The 18,281-nt window shown below is 43.7% G+C and overlaps 1 protein-coding gene across 1 annotated transcript in view; it reads left to right on the top strand.

Moving 5' to 3' along the window:
- Positions 1–18,281, top strand: part of LOC129332441 (cytochrome P450 2J5-like) — a 38,791-nt gene that overhangs the window by 9,332 nt on the left and 11,178 nt on the right. Inside the window, exons 2-5 of the mRNA XM_054983574.1 lie at positions 2,857–3,019; positions 3,732–3,881; positions 10,729–10,889; positions 15,340–15,516. Of these exons, the coding sequence (XP_054839549.1) occupies positions 2,857–3,019; positions 3,732–3,881; positions 10,729–10,889; positions 15,340–15,516 (651 nt within the window). The remainder of the gene's footprint in view (positions 1–2,856; positions 3,020–3,731; positions 3,882–10,728; positions 10,890–15,339; positions 15,517–18,281) is intronic.

Raw genomic sequence — 18,281 nt, 5'->3', positions numbered from 1 at the left:
GCTACACCTCTGAAGATGCCAGCCACAGCTGCTGGCGAAACGTCAGGAACTACAATGCCAAGACCACGGCAATACAGCCCGGAAAACCCACAACAACCATTACACTGAAGGAGTTTGTTCTAACTGATGTTCTTTTAATAAACTCGTTAGCTATAACGTTAAGATCAATTTCTCGAGAAATCTGAATATGTGAATGAAGAATTACCATGATGTTGTAAATGGTAAACATTATATGATATTAGCAACATTTTTTTACAAAGTCTTCTTGTAATGAAAGATTATCATTTGATCTCCATCTTCCCCTTCTATTTTATTGCCATGTTACTAATAATGGATCTTGAGCTGCAAAGCTTCTTGGTTGTATCTTTGCACTCTCTAGATTAATAACTAAGGTTTTTAATATCCAGCACCTATCAATCCTTGAATATGTTTGGTGTCTGTCAGAAAATTTTTGATCTTCCAAGCATCTTCCAATTGTAACATTTTTGGGAAGTTTGCCTCCTTTGTTTTTTTCCACCACCTCTTTCTGGATCCATTATCCCATTCATGTCTCCAAAGATCTATATCTCTCCTTCTTGAATGTCTAAAATGAATTGGAAAATCATCTCATAAAAATTTTCTTTTGCATTGGTTGGGGTTAGGGTTGCCAGGCCCCCTCAAACTCTGGGTGGGGGATAGGGGTCTGGCACTTACCTTGGGGGAGAGGGGGTGCACACACGTGCCCCCACAGGCGTGATGATGCCACTTCAGGGCTCAAAACGGGCCCAATCCATGCTGAAACGGGGCCTGTTTTGAGGCGCTGTGGAGCGAGGAGTGCTCCTGTGCTCTGCAGCACCTTAAAACGGGCCCATTTCAGCGTGGATCGGGCCCGTTTTTGAGGCGTTGCAGCGCACAGGAGCGCTCCTGAAAATGGGCCTGATACACGGCGGAAGGGCCCCGTTTTCAGGCGCTGCTGCGCCCCACAGCACCTCAAACCGGGTCTGATTCGCTCTGAAATGGGCCAATTTTCAGGCTCTGTGGAGCACAGGAGCTCTCCTGCACTCCACAGTGCCCCAAAACGAGCCCGTTTTGCTGCAGACCGGGCCCATTTTCAGGCACTGTGGAGCGCAGGAGCGCTGCTGTGCACCACAGTGGCCCAGATTTGGGCAAAACAGGCCCGATCCCGGTGGCTGCTGCGCACAGGAGCGCGCAGCACTGCAGGGGAGCATGCAGGGAAGGTGCGCCCCCCTGCCCGTTAGGTAAGTGGGGGAGGGGTGGGGGAGCGGGGACGGGGGATCCCCTGCCCCCACCAGGGGTCTGAGATCCCTAGTTGGTGTATATATTATTGCTGGCATGTAAATCTTGTCTTCCGTTAGCCTGATTTTCTTCCTTCAGAGTCTCTTAATTATTTTGTAACTATTATGTGTAAATTGTTCATATAAACCATGACTCCTTTCTAAATTATAAATTCTAAATAAATACACAAATACTTACTAGCAAACAGGAACAAAGCCCCAAAGAATCATAGAAATTTTAATATGATAAAACAGGAAGGGTTGGCAGTCCGGTGTTTCAGCCGCCATTGGAACTATGTCCCTCATGTGAGCTTGTCAATATTGCCCGACACTGGTTGCCTGGGGGAGGCTCAGCCCCCCAGCCCCAGAAAATTGGGAGAGGGTAGGGGCTTGAGTCCCTCACCACCCCCAAGTTTACACCTATGACCCTAACTATTCCACAAACCTGTTATTACCTAAATCAAGCCCAATGCAGCCACAAATAAGCATTTGTTCACATTTATTTCAGAGAGTAACTGAATTAGTTAATTAATTCTCCAGTTGAACTCAGTGGCACCTAGAAGTGCTTAACCGTGGCTGAGTCAGATTTTCTTTGCATGATCATTGGAATAGGAGATTTGTCAAGCTTTATATGGGTCCATTCCATGGACAGGAAGGAGATAGAACAAGTTAAATATTATAAATACCTAGGTATTTATTTTCAATATAATGCGACTTGGTCCACCCACCGCAAGTATGCAGAGAAGACATCTGACATTAGTACTTCAGTACCAGTACCAGAGGTACCAGCTGCTTCCAAAGTGACTTCACAACTATTGTATGGTATTCCGATCTGGATTAGGGCCTTTGACCGGGTCATTGAATGTGTTCAATCTAAATTTCTGCGAAAAATCCTGGGCCTACCGAGGTGTGTTCCAGGTGCAGTTATTTGCTTAGAAACTGGTTTAATTTTAGTGGAAACGAGGGCATGGCTTATGACATTTAAATACTGGCTACAGTTACATTATAATTCTGACCCTGGGAGCTTTATATATCAAATGCTTTCAGAGTCCAATGTGTCAAACTGGTCAGCATATATCATGGAAAAAATTAAAGGCATGGGTATATCTGTGGACTCACTGTCTATGTTAACATCAAACGCGGCATTTCATCAAATTAAGAGTAGGTTGCTAGATATCGAGCGCCAGAAGTTATATAGCCTGGCCACTAAAACCTGCTCGCCCCTGAGCTTTGAAATTCCCCTCACTGTAGGGAGGATGGCTCCATATTTATCTCCCCTGCAGGTGACACAACTTCGTAGAGCATTTTCTTTGGCCAGGTGCAATACTATGCCTTTGGCCATTCTACATGGCAGATTTAACAGGATGCAGTATTCTTTTAACTTTGTTTTTTCTTTTTTGTAAGTGGATAACTTGAATTGCTGCTATATGCCAGTAAAGGCTAACTTGGACACATATGGGCCCATTGTGCATTATTTGTGAGTTGTATTCAGTATGGTGAAGTCGTGTAGGTCTACAGGAAATCACAAGTCGTATCATTCTAGAGGAAATTCGACCAGGTACTTATCAGTATTTTTCTACAGGAAACAAAAACCTATGGGGATATCTACACTTTGTGGTTTGGTCGGTTTCCTTTGATTGTACTGAATGGATATCAAGCAGTGAAAGATGGTCTCACAACCCACCCTGAAGATTTTGCTGGCCGGCCAATAACCCCCTTCTTCCAAACGCTGGCAAACAGAACAGGTAAGATTGTGTTGTTTTCATAGTAAACAGAGGGGATATTTCCTGTTATAGAGCCCTGATACCAGCTCTATAGTTAATGTGCCATTTTTATAAAGCCATTATTATCGTTTTATGTGCCATTATTGCAAAGAAATATTTGTTCCCTCTGTCACCTGGAGATCAGTTGTAATTCCGGGAGACCTTCAGCTACCACTTGGAGGTTGGGAACCCTACTGGACATGAAAAGAGGGGGTCATGTTATGTATAGAAGGCTTCTAGAATCAGACCGTTTCTGTATCAAAGTCAGCGTAACTCTTCTGCTTCTACAGCAAACAGCTCTCCTAAGGAGTGCTAGATGGTCCAGGATACACATGGGAGATGGTTATATCAGAATTTGTGCTTCTTAAGGTTCCCAGTTCTGGGCTGAGAAACTCCTGGAGATTTGGGGGTAAAGCCTGGGGAAGACAGGGTCTGGAGAGGGGTAGAATCACAGCAGGGGTTAATGCCATACAGTTCACCTTCCAAAGCAGCCATTTTCTTCAGGGGACCTGATCCCTGTCATCTGGAGATCAGCTGTAATTCCTGGACATTTCCAGGCTCCACCTGGAGGTTGGCAACCTTAGTGCTTCTGCAGATGCCCCTACATTCTAATATTCTGGAGCTTGTGTTATCTCCCCCCCTCCAAATAAAAAGTATTCACAGTAGTTTGTAATTGATTTTTAAATGGCTGCAGGTATTATGCTCGCAACTGGCAACACATGGAAGACTCAGAGACGATTTGCCATAATGGTCCTGAAAAACTTGGGCCTGGGGAAGAGAAGCCTGGAATACAAGATCCAAGAGGAAGCCTGCCACCTAGTGGAGAATTTTATGAACACAAAAGGTAGAGCACAGTTGACAATACCTACACTTTTCAAAAAGAGTCCAGTAGCACCTTTAAGACTAACCAATTTTATTGTAGCATAAGCTTTCGAGAATCAAGTTCTCTTCGTCAGATGCATAGTACAGAAACTGGTCAAATATAGAAGAGGAGGGAAGGAGAGAGAAGATGCAGTTAGGGGGGGGGGAAAGGGAGGGTGCAACCAAAACACTCCTTTGCTAGTAAATGTAAACATCTCCTTTTGGTGTCCTTTCGGGGTCAGTTGGCTTGGGTGAGGCTTCAAGGGAGTTTGCCCTGTTAGTTTGCAGCAGTAAAACAGCTAGACCATCCAATTCCTATGTAGTATAAGCCTTCGATAACCACAGCTCTCCCCGCCAGATGCATCTGACAAAGAGAACTGTGGTCCCCGAAAGCCCACGCCAGGCTTTCGGGAAACACTTTTGTTTCTCATCTAGTTTTCTTCTGTTGCTCTTGCTATCTTATGGCTCCATGAAAGAATTCACTTTCAAAATACTACCAAGGCAGCTGAGATTTCTCAAGATTCAAATAATATTAAAGTATGTGAGGCTGTGTGATTGTGAGTGACTTCAGCACGCGCCCTTGATTCAGACTGTAGCTTTTAGCCCCATGCACCTCGGGGAACTGCAGTTTTATGATGGAGGACAAGTTCTCTCCAACACCAAACTTGCGTTTTCATTTGGATGGTTCCATTTTTGCTTCTGCTTCCGAGAGAACCAAACATGCAACTTGATACCAGCTTCACCCAGCACAATTATATCTATGCAGACTTGCGCGAATGCTCACAAAAGACTCAGAGATTGTGGCTTGAAAATGTTTCTCCCGGACTCCAATTTTGTGTGCATTTTAACATCCAGCCTAATGAAGAATTCTGGAGAACTTGAAAGCTTGCACTCTGTTGTGTGTTAATTTGGCTGAACCTAAAGGCACTCCATAGTTTTTGTTTTTCAAATTCCTGGATATCTTTCTGGGAAGGATTATATTATATTGAGCTTGTGGCAGTGAAGCGTATTATGCAGATTGGCTGGCAGAACTAGCGGGGGTTTGGCACGTTTCCATCTGCTGAGAAGACAAAGCAATTTGCATTTCTCTTTCATGGGGAAAGGCGAGTCCTGTCTGTTCATCTATTCCTGGCAGAAGTTCTTTAGTGTGCCATTCCCCATTATTTGGTTCTTCATAAAAATGCTCGAGTCAAGCCATTTTTTGTAAAAGATTGAGTCAGATTCTGTAATATCAGGAACAAGTAATATTATGAAATCCATTTTATAGTTGTCTCTGTTGGTTGTATTGGGAATCGTGTCCCACTGCTAACTGGGTGAAATTCTCAGGAATTGCACCCCTTGCCCAAGATAGCATCCTTCCCATAATGCAAGCAGATAGGGGAAAGCATCTTTGAGTCTTTCTACATGAGATAATAATAATAATATTCCATTTATATTCCGCCCTTCAGGACAACTTAACACCCACTCAGAGCAGTTTACAAAGTATGTCATTATTATCCCCACAACAATAATCACCCTGTGAGGTGGGTGGGACTGAGAGAGCTCCTAGAAGCTGTGACTGACCCAAGGTCACCCAGCTAGCTTCAAGTGGAGGAGCGGGGATTCAAACCTGGTTCTCCAGTTTAGAGTCCCGCAGTCTTATCCACTACACCAAACTGGCTCTCAGATACCTTGGTGCATGTTCGTCAAGTGTAGAGAGATGCAATGTTAGCTGGGAAGTGTCGTTTAAAAAGTCAGAGCTGGTGGAGATTGCTCCTCAGAATGTTTGTCATTTTCATCTTTGCCTCCCCATAGGCTCTGTCAGTTTCACCTCTCCAGTCTAAACCTGTGTGGGATCACAACCAGAGGGCAGTGAGGAACAGAAATAGGCTGGAGCTGCTTTCCAGAGCCGGGCTTGGACCTGGAGAGGTTATAATGGGCTGAAGTTTCCTTCTGGCATTTCACAGCCCCTTCACACAGCTCCAGTGTGTAGCAAAGCCTTTGCCTGCCACTGGCTCTGTCTTTTTAACCTACGCTTCCTGGCTACCACTGTATCTCCCGACACGTGTTCTTCATGTGTCAGATGTCTCACGTAGAGAGACTTTCTGTTTTACAGGTAATGAAATTGTCGATTGCAAAGCGAGCAAAAGGAGGAGGGACTTGGCGTAAGATTGAGCAGTTTCCTATTTTTCTAAACCTCAAGCAGAAAGTCTCCTTCTCACAAAGAGGGAACCTAAGCTCCGTCTCCATCCTATGTCATGCGTTGCTGCATTCCAATGTAAGCAACAGAGAACAATAATCGAGACAACCTAACGAAATAAACATAACAATTGCAAAAATATTCTTATTGTTATTGCATAGTTCAATTTGCCATTCAATATATAGCAATACACACAGTCTTCATATACAGACCTCTACATAAAGTGCTAGTGCAAAGCCATGGTGATACTACCTATAAACAGTTGATACTTTTAAAGTCCATTCGCATTCCTTAGGATCACACAAAAAGTTCATAGGATCAGACTTCAAGTATAGGCCCAAGTGTCTGCAGGTTGGAATTTATACCATCTAACGGGCAATTGGTTGCATTCCAACGTAGAGCATTTTTCTCCTTTTATATTTATTTTATTTATGTCATTTTTATTTACGTTATTTATGGTCCACCTTTCTGACTGAGAATCAAAATGGATCCCACAATATAAATGAATGCAATCAACAGGTTGGGGGAATCCTTTGTGCAATGCAGAAATCTGAAACGAATCTGAAACAGAGTATGAGTATTAACACGATACGTGAAATGATGTGGAGGAATTACATTCAGCAAGCGAGAGTATGTACTATACCCAATGGTACAGTCCACCACAGTCTCTTTCTGTGTCGGATCCCGAAGAAAAATACTTATCCCCCCAGAGTAAGGCCCAATGATACAACAGGGCTCACCTCTGCACTCTGGTTTTGTTTAAAAATAGCCTTTTGCCTATCCTCATTTTCGTGACATGGGAATCAAAGAAGGGACTTGTCTTTTCTCCCTACAGGTTAGGTGAAGCTGTTTAATGCTTTTGCACAAAGTTATGAGGTTGTGCGAGATCTCGGAGCCTGCATCAGCAGTTCCATCGAAAGTTGATGTTATCTTTCCTCCCCTCTGGTCTTCATGCTTTCAGCTGTTTTGGGGAGTCTGCCCTGAGGGTGTATTCAGGGAGTGAAAGCCAAGCCCTCTGCTGCTATCTGCCATAGCTGCTTTGGAAACCTGGTTGAGTGTGTGGTATATAATAAAGGAAACACCACCCCACCTTGCCCAGTCTGCAGGCTACCCGTCACCCTGGCGCAGTCCTTCCCACCTACCAGCTATCACACACAAAGGGTATCCCTCTGTTCTGTGGGCTGTGTGAAAGTTGCTCCATGCTTTGCATTTCTAAATGGTAGTGTCAGATACACCCCAGCATATCTGCCATGATTGTCTTTCTGCATAATGTTCTGATCCTCTGAAAGTATATAAAGTTTCTGTCCCTGAGCTGGGAGGGAACTCTTAATTGCTTGCATTGCAAATGTTTTAGTAACAGTCCCCAGTTGGCCTGGCAAAGTGACCTTGAAGTTTAGCAGAGAATGCACCAAGGGTCTGAAAGCCCTAAAGACTGTGAAATGTTTATGCTTTCCTCCCTGTGTTTTCACACTTGGCGCTCAAACTCTAACAGACTTTCCCACACTATTGGGGGGCAGGGTTTTGACCTATAATTCCCTTAGCTTTAGTTACTAGCCCCATTCCAGCCAATAACCCTGTACAGCTATCTTGATACTGGTATGCTCATCAATAAAGTAACTTTAACTCATACACAATGAGTGATGCAGTGAAGTGCTTTGGGATACCATGAAAGACCTGACAGGTAGCGTGGGAGAGAAGACGAGTTTGAATGAGAGCCAAACTACAAGTGACGCCTTACACAGGTTGGACACTTGTCAGCTTCCCTCAAGTTTTGATGGGAAATGTAGGCATCCTGGTTTTACAGCTTGGCTCTCCATTACAGCTGCAAGACCAGGATGCCTACATTTCCCATAAAAACTTGAGGGAAGCCGACTAGTGTCCAACCTGTGTACGACGTCACTTGTAGTTTGGCTCTCAGAGCAGCTGACCTTAAGACACCTAGGAAGTTCATGGCTGCCATGAGATTTCAACCAAAAACTTCCTGTACCAAGGCTTATATTCTTAGCCAGTAGGTCCACAAAAGTGTGTGTGTGTGGTGTTTGGGTTATGTATAGAGGTTCTGTAAGAAGACAGCAGGGTTCTAATGAATTTTCGAAAGAGTTGTAATGGAGCGGGAATTTCTTTTTCCAAAATTCCCTTTTTCACGTATAGCCATTGGTTCCTCTTATTCTCATTTTTCTTTTAAAGAGCAAGATAACATTTTGATTTCTCGTTCATTTCTCTACAAAGAGAAATCGAGGCTCCTGTTTGTAACTTCAGCCCTTGCAGTTATTTTTTGTTACACACCCCAGGGTGGTGCTCTAGCAGGAAGAGAGGAAGGTTTGAAAAGACATTCTCTAGGGAGGCAATGGAGAAGTTGCAAGGTCTGTAAAGAAGAGCTTTCAAGCTGAGAATGGGGCCATTTCCACACTACTCACCTTCATCCGGAATGCAGCAGAACATCACGAAAAAAACATGGAAGATAGCATCTTCTCGTGCAAGTTTTGCAGGATGTCGCGCAAAACTCGCGCGAGAAGATGCTATCTTCCACATTTTTTTCACAACGTTCCACAGCGTTCTGGATGAAAGTGAGTAGTGTGGAAACGGTTTTCAGTTGGGAGGGATGTATTGTAGGGATGGCGTCTCAGATGCTTCACTAACGATTTGGGGATCATAGACGTCATCATTATCATCTGCTGCTTTAAATATGTACTCCTATGTACAATGAGCGCTTCATGTTGTCTAATGTTAGCCCGAGAATTGATTATGTTCGGCTTCAGTATTTTTTTTTTACTCTGTCTTGGCTCCTTGCTAATGCTATGTCTTTTAAACTAGTATCTATTTAGCTCATCGTATTGTAATTAAATGAACTTGATACTGATTGTACTAACCTCATACTGTGTAATCCGCCTTGAGTCTCTGTGAGAAACGCGGACTATAAATGACATAAATAAAAATAAAGTCAGGGTTCCAGAGCCAATGAGAACAAAGGCCGTTTCCACACTACTCTCCTTCATCCGGAATGCTGTACAACGTCATGAAAAAACCGCAGACGATAGCGTCTTCTCACGTGAGTTTTGCACGACATTGCGCAAAACTCGGGCAAGAAGACGCTATCTTCCATGTTTTTTTGTGTGACATTGTGCAGCATTCCAGATGAAGGGGAGTAGTGTGGAAACGGCCCAAGCTTGACCAAGGCCGTTTCCCCACGGCTTACCTTCTTCTGGAAAACAGGATCTTCACACGCAAAATTGCTCAAGAAGATGGTGTTATTGTGGAAGACAGCGTCTTCTTGCGCAATTTCACGCGATAACAGCGTCTTCCTAGCATGATTTTGCGTTTGAAGACGCTGTTTTCCGGAAGAAGGTAAGCCGTGTGGAAACGGCCCAAGTGTCATCAGCTGATTGGAAGCAGCTAATTGGATGGAACCTTCAGGAGAGGCGATAGAAATGGCAGTTGGAAGTGGCAGTTGAGAGAACTAGCTGGAAGGCTGAAGAAGGTGGCCAGCTGAGATCTTCCAAGAAATGAATGATACTGAGAGCGGAACCACAAGTGACAAAAGGCACAGGTTGGACACTTGTCAGCTTCCCTCAAGTTTTGATGGGAAATGTAGGCAGCTTGGCGGAATGTTGGACAAGTGACAATTGAAAAGTCCATTGGACAGCAGTCGGAGAGCCAAGCTGCAAGACCAGGATGCCTACATTTCCCATCAAAACTTGAGGGAAGCTGACAAGTGTCCAATCTGTGCCTTTTGTCACTTGTAGTTCCGCTCTCAGTGTCTCTCCAAATGAGACAAAGTACACATAGAGGCTCAAGTGAAGAGAGGCGCAATGCTAGCCGGGAAGACGATTGTATAGATCGGAAGGCTTTGTCAATTTCCCTCTTTACAGAGCCAGCAAAGAAGATGGCTGCTCAGGGAGTTTGTTTATTTCCTCCCGAGATCCCAGAAGAGGAGGTGAAACTGATAGAGCCTTCTAGGATGTGGAGAAGAAATAGACAAACTCCCTGAGCAGCCATCTTCTTTTCCGGCTCTGTAGAGACAGAACTTGACAAAGCCTTCGGCTTCATCTTTTACACTCCTACGTTTCCCAGCTAGCATTGTGCCTCTCTTCACTTGAGCCTCAGTGTGTATTTTGTCTTGTTTGAGAGACTATGAGGTGGAAGACGAGGATTCACCATGAAGGAGAAGGCAGGAGAAAAGAGCGCACGTAGCCTAGGAAGATGCTAGAAGATCTGGGGCTGAGTCTGCCTGACAAGATGGGAAGAATACCTCAGCAGGACCAGAGGGAAGACTGAAGTAGCTGGAAGCAGTCCTATGTCAGCATCAACAGGGCATTGCTAGGCCAATTAGAACCTTCTCCAGCGGTAAGCCTATGAGATACTGGCTGGGGTGGAGGAACAGGGAAATCTGGACTTTTTATTTTAATAGGGAGAGTGGCTCTTAGAACCTCATCTTTGCAACAGCCCTTCGGTAAGGGAAAGAGTGGGGTAAACATTTTATCTGCAGTTGTTTTTTAAAGTAAGTCTTTCCCCCCCCCTGCTTAAGACTTTATTTCCTGGGGACCTGACTGGCTTGTAGAATGAGGCTTGCAGACTTTTGGGGTCTTATCAGGCTATCACAGCCCAATCCACAAAACCGTCTAACAATTAGCACAATTTCCTCCCATTTCAGGAAAGCCCATGAATCCTTCTGCCTATCTCATGCATGCCGTTTCGAATGTAATCTGCGCCGTTGTCTTTGGGCATCGCTTCCCCAGTGACAACCAAGAGTTCCATCAGCTGCTAGAACTTGTTGAGCGTATGTTCAGACTTGGAGGTACTTTCTGGCAATATGTGAGCAAACCTTTTTTTTCTCCTTTTTTCCTCTTATCTCTGGAAGAAGCAGGATAAGATGTCAATGTTGCTAGGCAATTTGTAAAGATTTGAGGTAGTTGTGTGGGTCCTTAGAATCTCCTTGAGAAAAGATTCTGTCTAGATTACAAGATTAGCCGCCCTGTGCAAATCATCAATGTGTGTGCGGGCCTTTTGATGTAATATTTACCTCCAGTTCAGGCAAAGTACTGGCAAATTATGAAATTCTAATGAGATTGATACAAAAATTATTTTTAATTTTTTTTGCATGTACTTCATTTATAGCCTGCCCTTTTTACTGAGACTCGAAGTGGATTATAAAATATATATAAAAAATTCAAATGCATAAGACATCCAATAACCAAAGTATTAAAAGTACGGTTACAGAAAGGAAAGTAACGCAGGTAAACAAACATGAAAAAGAGAAAAACCTTGCCTAAATCGTGCCATACCATAATAGAAAAAGCAGATTTCAAAGGTAGAAGACAGTTTTTTTATTGTATGTATCACTTTGTTTTTACTGCACAAATGGAATTTGCTTGTACATTATGCATTTAACACATAGACTCCACCACTATGTTGCCTTGCATATTATCTGTTGCTTTGAATATGTACTCCTATATACTATCTGTGCTTCGTGTTGTCAAACGTCAGTCCTCGAACTGATTATGTTTTGTTTCAGTAATTCTTCAACTCAGTATTGGATTCTTGTTAATGCTTTGTCTTTTTAAAATCGTATGACCAGGGCTCATTTCGAGGGAGAACGCACAGGAACGCAGTTCCAGCAGTTCCCCAAAGAGGTCACATGTCAGGTGGCCCCGCCCACCTGACTCTCGGCGATTTTGGGCCCGTTTCAGCCTGGATTGGGGCTGAAATGGCCCAGATCAGGCCTCTGACAGGAGGTGGATCACTCTCCCACTCAGCAGCAGCCCCATCCTGACCATTTTGGGCCCCTTTTTGGCCATTTTCAGCCCCTTTTTGCCATTTTGGGCCCAATTTCAGCCCTGAATGGCCGTGATTGGGTCCAAAATAGCCAGGATAGGTGATGTCGGGGCGTGGCATATGCAAATCAGTTATACTAATGATACACTGTCAAGGGGTGTCGCATATGCTAATGAGTTATGCTAATGAGTTCCTCCAGCTCTTTTTCTATGAAATGACCCCTGCCTATGACATTGTTTATGGAAATGTCCTTGCTACTGATTGTACTAATCTCACTGTGTGTAATCTGCCTTGAGTCTCTGTGGGGAAAGTGGATTATAAGTGACATAAATACATACATACATACATGCATACATGCATACATACATACATACATACATACATACATACATACATACATACATACATACATACATACTTTTAGCTACATTTCTAGGAATGTTTCCCCTAAAATTATTTTTTTGTAAAAAAATATTAAGTAGGTTTGCAATGTTTAGTCAATTGATTTATTATTTAATCAATTAAGCCAATCGTAAATTGTTCAGTCATTTAAATAGTACCCTGATTAATCATGATGTGAGGTTTTTTAAAAAAATTGTTAATCATTTAATTTAATTTAAATGAATTTATGGGATACATGCATACCTGGTACATTGTTTAAAAAGGCATTCCTCCTTCTGTGTCTCATAGGAGAGATAGATATAGGCATATTCATGATATATGCATGGAAATGACTCTTTTTAGAACTATTATTACATTTATGCGCATGCTTATGCAGATGTAGTGCAAGAGCCCAGTGGTGCGGAGTGGTAGTACTGCAGCCCAAGCTCTGCTCACGACCTGAGTTCGATCCCAGCAGAAGCTGGGTTCAGGTAGCCAGATCAAGGTTGACTCAGCCTTCCATCCTTCTGAGGTCGGTAAAATGAGTACCCAGTTTCCTGGGGGCAAAGAGTAGATGACTGGGGAAGTCAATGGCAAACCACCCCGTAAAAAGTCTGCCAAGAAAATGTTATGATGCAACATCCCCCCATGGGTCAGTAATGACTTGGTGCTTGCACGGGGGACTCCCTTTACCTGATGCTGGCATGATGTAAGCATAGATAATTGGTATCCTATGCCCTCTCCCCAGAGTGAAAATATTCTCCAAAAATATTCAGCTGGAATAAGGGCTGTTTCCACACTACTCACCTTCATCCAGAACGCTGTGCAACGTCATGAAAAAAATGCGGAAGATAGCATCTTCTCGTGCTAGTTTTTTGCGACGTCGCGCAAAACTCATGCGAGAAGATGCTATCTTCTGCGTTTTTTTCATGACGTTGTGCAGCATTCCAGATGAAGGTGAGTAACGTGGAAACGGCCAAGGTGATACTAACAGGACAGCATATAATATAAACTGCACCATCCATATCAACTGTAATGACATCCACCAATTATGGAGCAGCATGCCAGCAACACCCCCTATTGGCCACATACGGAAGTAGACAATCAGTGCATGCTGATGTTAGCCCACCTCTGTGGCATCACCCTTTCTACCCCCCTCCTCAATGCAGAGAACATAAGAACTGAAAGAACAAACGGAATGCTGAGGCTTCTTTTGGGGCAAGGCCAATAAAAGTCCAGGAATGAACAGCCTCTGAGAGCCAAACTACAAGTTTGGACAGGTTGGACACTAACTACAGGTTGGACACTAGTCGGCTTCCCTCAAGTTTTGATGGGAAATGTAGGCGCCCTGGTTTTACAGCTTGGCTCTCCATTACAGCTGCAAGACCAGGATGCCTACATTTCCCATCAAAACTTGAGGGAAGCCAACTAGTGTCCAACCTGTGTAAGACGTCACTTTTAGTTTGGCTCTCAGAAGCACTGCAGATATGTCTTAAGTTCCCCTCCTGGAACCATGCTCCCACGTGTCATATAAAAAAAGAAATTCTATCACTATGTTCCAACCTGAACATTTTGGTGGATTTATCTATTACATTATAAACTCCTCCTGCACAGCCAAGATCACAAAAGTGCATAGTAAAAAAAGTGTTTCTCCGTGCAGGGCAACCCTGTAGAAATGGAAAAATGAAATGTAGTCACATGTAATGAAAGTTTGAATGTATTTTGTGAGGGAACTTTAGTGGCTTAATAACTTGAGTGACTGAATATTCCATGTTAAGGACTTCACTTATAAAATCTATTACTTAATTGAAAAGGGAAGGAGTGTTATTATCACTCCTTGCTATACTTCCTTTTTTTAAAAAATAAATTTTTTGTTGTGTTTTTATAATATATGGGGAAGGGGTGACAACAGGCCATAACATTTATGAGATTCACATTCAAGACACACAGTCATCCATCTATATATAGAAAGCCATTATATATGTAGTTAGCGCCGCTTATACCTTCAAAATGCCCTTTTATTAATTTCTATATTTTTAATCCCCTTGCTCTGTATCTTATACTTCTAGTAATTTTTTCTTTCATGTATATTACATATAGATCACATTTCACCTCTTTTACCTTCTACTCCAGCATCTTAGATCCATAATCTCTCTAGGAGTGGGGGGCGGGGGGTGGATTTAGCAAAGATATATCATATTAGCAGGACAGTAATATACAACAATTTAGAGATGAGAGCAATTTTTATATTAATTTCCTCTTTTTCTTTTATCTGTTCTGGCCATGTAGGCATCTTGGTCTTGCAGCTTGGCTCTCCGACTGCTGTCCAATGAACTTTTCAACTGTCACTTGTCCAACATTCCGCCAAGCTGCCTACATTTCCCATCAAAACTTGAGGGAAGCTGACAAGTGTCCAACCTGTGCCTTTTGTCACTTGTAGTTCCGCTCTGAGAGAGCCTCTTTAGAATTCCTCTCCTCTGCCCCTCCCAGCTTGCTCGAGCAGCTCACGTAGTTAGGCTGAATTGCCCCGTATAACCTCGTATAATCATAAATCTGTCCACTTACTTAGAGGAAGGCAGTAGGGTCAGTGAAGAATTGGTTTTTTTTCTTGTCTTGTTAAGAATCTGGTTGATTTGCTGTAGTTTCTTTCGGCCTGCTGGACTCCCAGTTAACAGTTAAGTAGCCATGTTGGCTCCTTCTTTGGTCCCCACTTCAGGAACTGGTATCTGGGCTTCAGGAGGTTTGCCAGTCCCCCTAAGCTCTTTCACCTTGTTCCAGCCTGCCTCCCCTCTCTGGGGGGGAGGGCTTGGGGGGTCCGATCTCCCCTGACGTAATTTCACTGCCTCTCCTGGACGTCCACTCCTTGCTATACTTCCTTGAGCTTGGGCTCTTTTGGTGTTGTAAAATAGAAAGACAATAACAACCTCACACAACAAACAGAACAGCTACGATCAACCAAAAACTATTTTGAGAATGGCCCCACACAATATGTAGGGCGCCTCATACTGAAGAAGACGATCCCGTGGGACAACGTTATTACTAGATACTTCCAGGATCTTGCAGATGTTTGCAGTTTCTCAGCACTTCTGTCTGATTTGCCTCTTTCTAGCTCTATGATTTCCTGCCCCAGCTTATGCACTACATCCCAGGCCCTCACAAGTTCGTGTTTTCTGGCTGTGACACTGTGCGCTCATTCATAAGGAACGAGATCCGCAAGCATCAGGGAAGAAGTATTCCAGAGGGCCCAGAAGATTTCATTGATTATTATCTCGCTCAACTAGAGAAGGTAAGCAGCTGCAGTGTTTGATGCTAGGACTGATTTGAAAATACATGCGGCTGGATCCCTCAGAGGATTTCCCCGATGGAAAAGGGGGCGATTTCTGCCAGTTCTTCCCTCCTACAGCAGACCTCTGTTTCCCCTTTCCTCCTGCCCCTCAGTGAGGGGTGGCTTAGTGGAAGAGGTCCCTGATTCAGTCTTGACTTCTCTAGTTAAAAAGATCCAGTAACAGGTGATTGTGAAAGATCCCTACCTGAGACCCTGGAGAGCTAGTCTAAGCAATACCGACCTTGAGAGACTCCTGAGAGTCAAAATAACACGTTACTAAGTTCCTAGCGATTCTCAAGTGAACCTCGTTTCATGTGTTCCCCCTCCCACTTCCTATGTGCTTGCTCACACAGTCACATTTCCATTTGCTCCGCATGAGTATATTCATGCATTTGATACCATTTCCTCCTGGACTGCTAAAAGTATCCCATTTATTGTGAGGCACCAGTGTTTTCCATTTTTCCCTTCTGATAACAATGTGGTTTGAAATTTAATGTGAACTGTTGGATTACATTTATGTAAAGAAATAGCTCTGGCTATGCCTTTGTTTGCTAGGGAATCTTTGACAAGGAAATTCTCTGTTGAATACTGCCAAAATCCCAGTTTCCCCCACCTCCCACATCCATTCCTTGAAATGCAGATCTTGACACTTTCTGACACCTTAAGGAAATGCAAATCGGCAAGTCAAAGGAACCTACAGTGCTTGTTCTTGCAGTGGAAACAGAGCTGAATTGACGCTCTGCCCTCCTGACTCACTTGCAGAGTTAATCACACAAAGGAAGCTCCTGTGAAAGCAGCATGCAGGTGCGCTGAGCAAGAGATAGGGCTATTCTGCACATCCCGGCATAGCACTATACTCTCGCACTGAGGGCGTCTTCCTGGTGCGATTTCTGACACCATCGTGCCTTGAGAGTGGCATCGAGGCACGATGACTTGAGAAATCGTGCCAGGAAGATGCCCTCATTGTGTTTGTACAATGCATGAGAAAACACGATCTTCTGCGGTTTTTGTGTGATGTTCCAGGTCATTCTGAGGGAAGGTAAGCCATGTGGAAATGGCCCTTGTTTTGCTCATTTGCTCCCAAAAAAGCACCTTGGTTCTTACAGACCAGCCACTGGAATCTATGTTCTAATATGCCACAATATGAAAAGCCAACCATCAGGGTGACAAAGGGAGTAGTTCCAAATATAGGGAGGGGGCACAGCTTGTAGCTGAATGCTAATCTATCCATTAAGGCTCCAGGTTGGATTTTTAAAATAGTTTGGAAGACCCCCAATCAGTTCTGCGGCAACCAAGCCCGCTACCAACTTTGTTTTTGAAGCTCTATTATTCTCTCATTGCATGATTCCCATCATCTTTGGTTTTTTTAAAATTCTTTATAAAAATGTAGCCTCTATCTTTGTCCTGTAGACAGGGCCAGATCTACAGTTGCCGGTGCCCAGGGCAACCAAAGTCCGGCCACTTGCACGTGTGCACAGCACGCACGCGCTCCTGGTGCTGCATGATGACGTTGCTCTGTGACACGCGTCCCCTGTCTTGTCCTGTCTTGCAAGCATGCCCCCTGTCTTGCTGCCCGCGCTCTCCCGGGGTGGCAGCTGTGCCCGGTGCCTCCTCTTTGGCAGTGTCGGGGGAAGACTACCCCCCTGCCCCCATCGATCCGGCCCTGCCTGTAGACCATGTCACCCTGTTGGGCTTATTCCTGTAGTCCCCCTCTTCAGTTCATCTTTTTTTTTTTTGCTTCTCTTCTGCTTTTTCACTTGTCATCTCAAGCGCCTGTTGACCTTTTTGTTTGACCAATGAGTTTCTCTTTGATTTGATTTGTGGAGTAAACGCTGATAAATTGTTCGGTTCTACCCAATCTTTTTTGCACGGTGTTTGTGCAAAAGCAGAAAAAACAGAGAGATCAACTGTGGCCAATCTGAAAGAAAAAAAAGGGCCCCTGAGATTTAGTAGAGAGATAATAATTTATATTGGGATGAAATAGAGGATTCAAAACAGTTAGTTGAGAGAGAGAGAAGCAGGAGACCGAAAGAAAACAATATAGGAATAAAACAATTTAGAATGCATCCATAAATGGGATGCCAAACTGCAAGAGGGAGAACCAATAGTGGGTTATGTCAATACTGGAAGAACATGAATAGTTTCCAGAGGTACGTAAAGCACAGATACGAAAGTAACTTAAATTTATTACCAGTACTGTTCCTGTCACAGGGCTCAAAGCTGAAGCTTTAAAGTTGCTAGCCCATGCAAATACACTTCGTTCTGATGTCACCCACGATGTAACTTCTGGTGTGACCCCAGAAGTAAAACCAAGAATAGGAGAATTGAAGAAACAATATGATGGGAAAGAAGTGAAGGAACAGGTTAGAGCAGAGAATGAGATAAAGACAAAAAAGGAGAAAAAATCGGACAGAAAGACAGTAATGAAAGGGGAAAGAGGTGGAGCACAAGGATGAAAGTACAAAGACAGATAAGTCCTAAAAAATCAGGTTGGGAAAATCCAGGTAGAACTGAAGTAGGGATACCAACCCCATTGTGAAGTCTGGAGTCCTCCCGGAATCATAAGTGATCTCCAGAATACAGAAATCAGTTTCCTTGGGAGAAATGACAGCTTTGGAGGGTGGATTATATAATACTAGCAACAAAGCCCGTTGTGGGGAAAAATAACAACGGGCTCTAGAAAGGGAAAGGCAGGCAGGCAGGGATTGCCTCTTCTTCCATGATCC

Source organism: Eublepharis macularius, chromosome 6 (assembly GCF_028583425.1).
Source record: "Eublepharis macularius isolate TG4126 chromosome 6, MPM_Emac_v1.0, whole genome shotgun sequence".
NCBI classification, from domain to species: Eukaryota; Metazoa; Chordata; class Lepidosauria; order Squamata; family Eublepharidae; genus Eublepharis; species Eublepharis macularius.
Note: the sequence above shows the minus strand (reverse complement) of the source record. Positions and strands in the feature narration are given on the sequence as shown.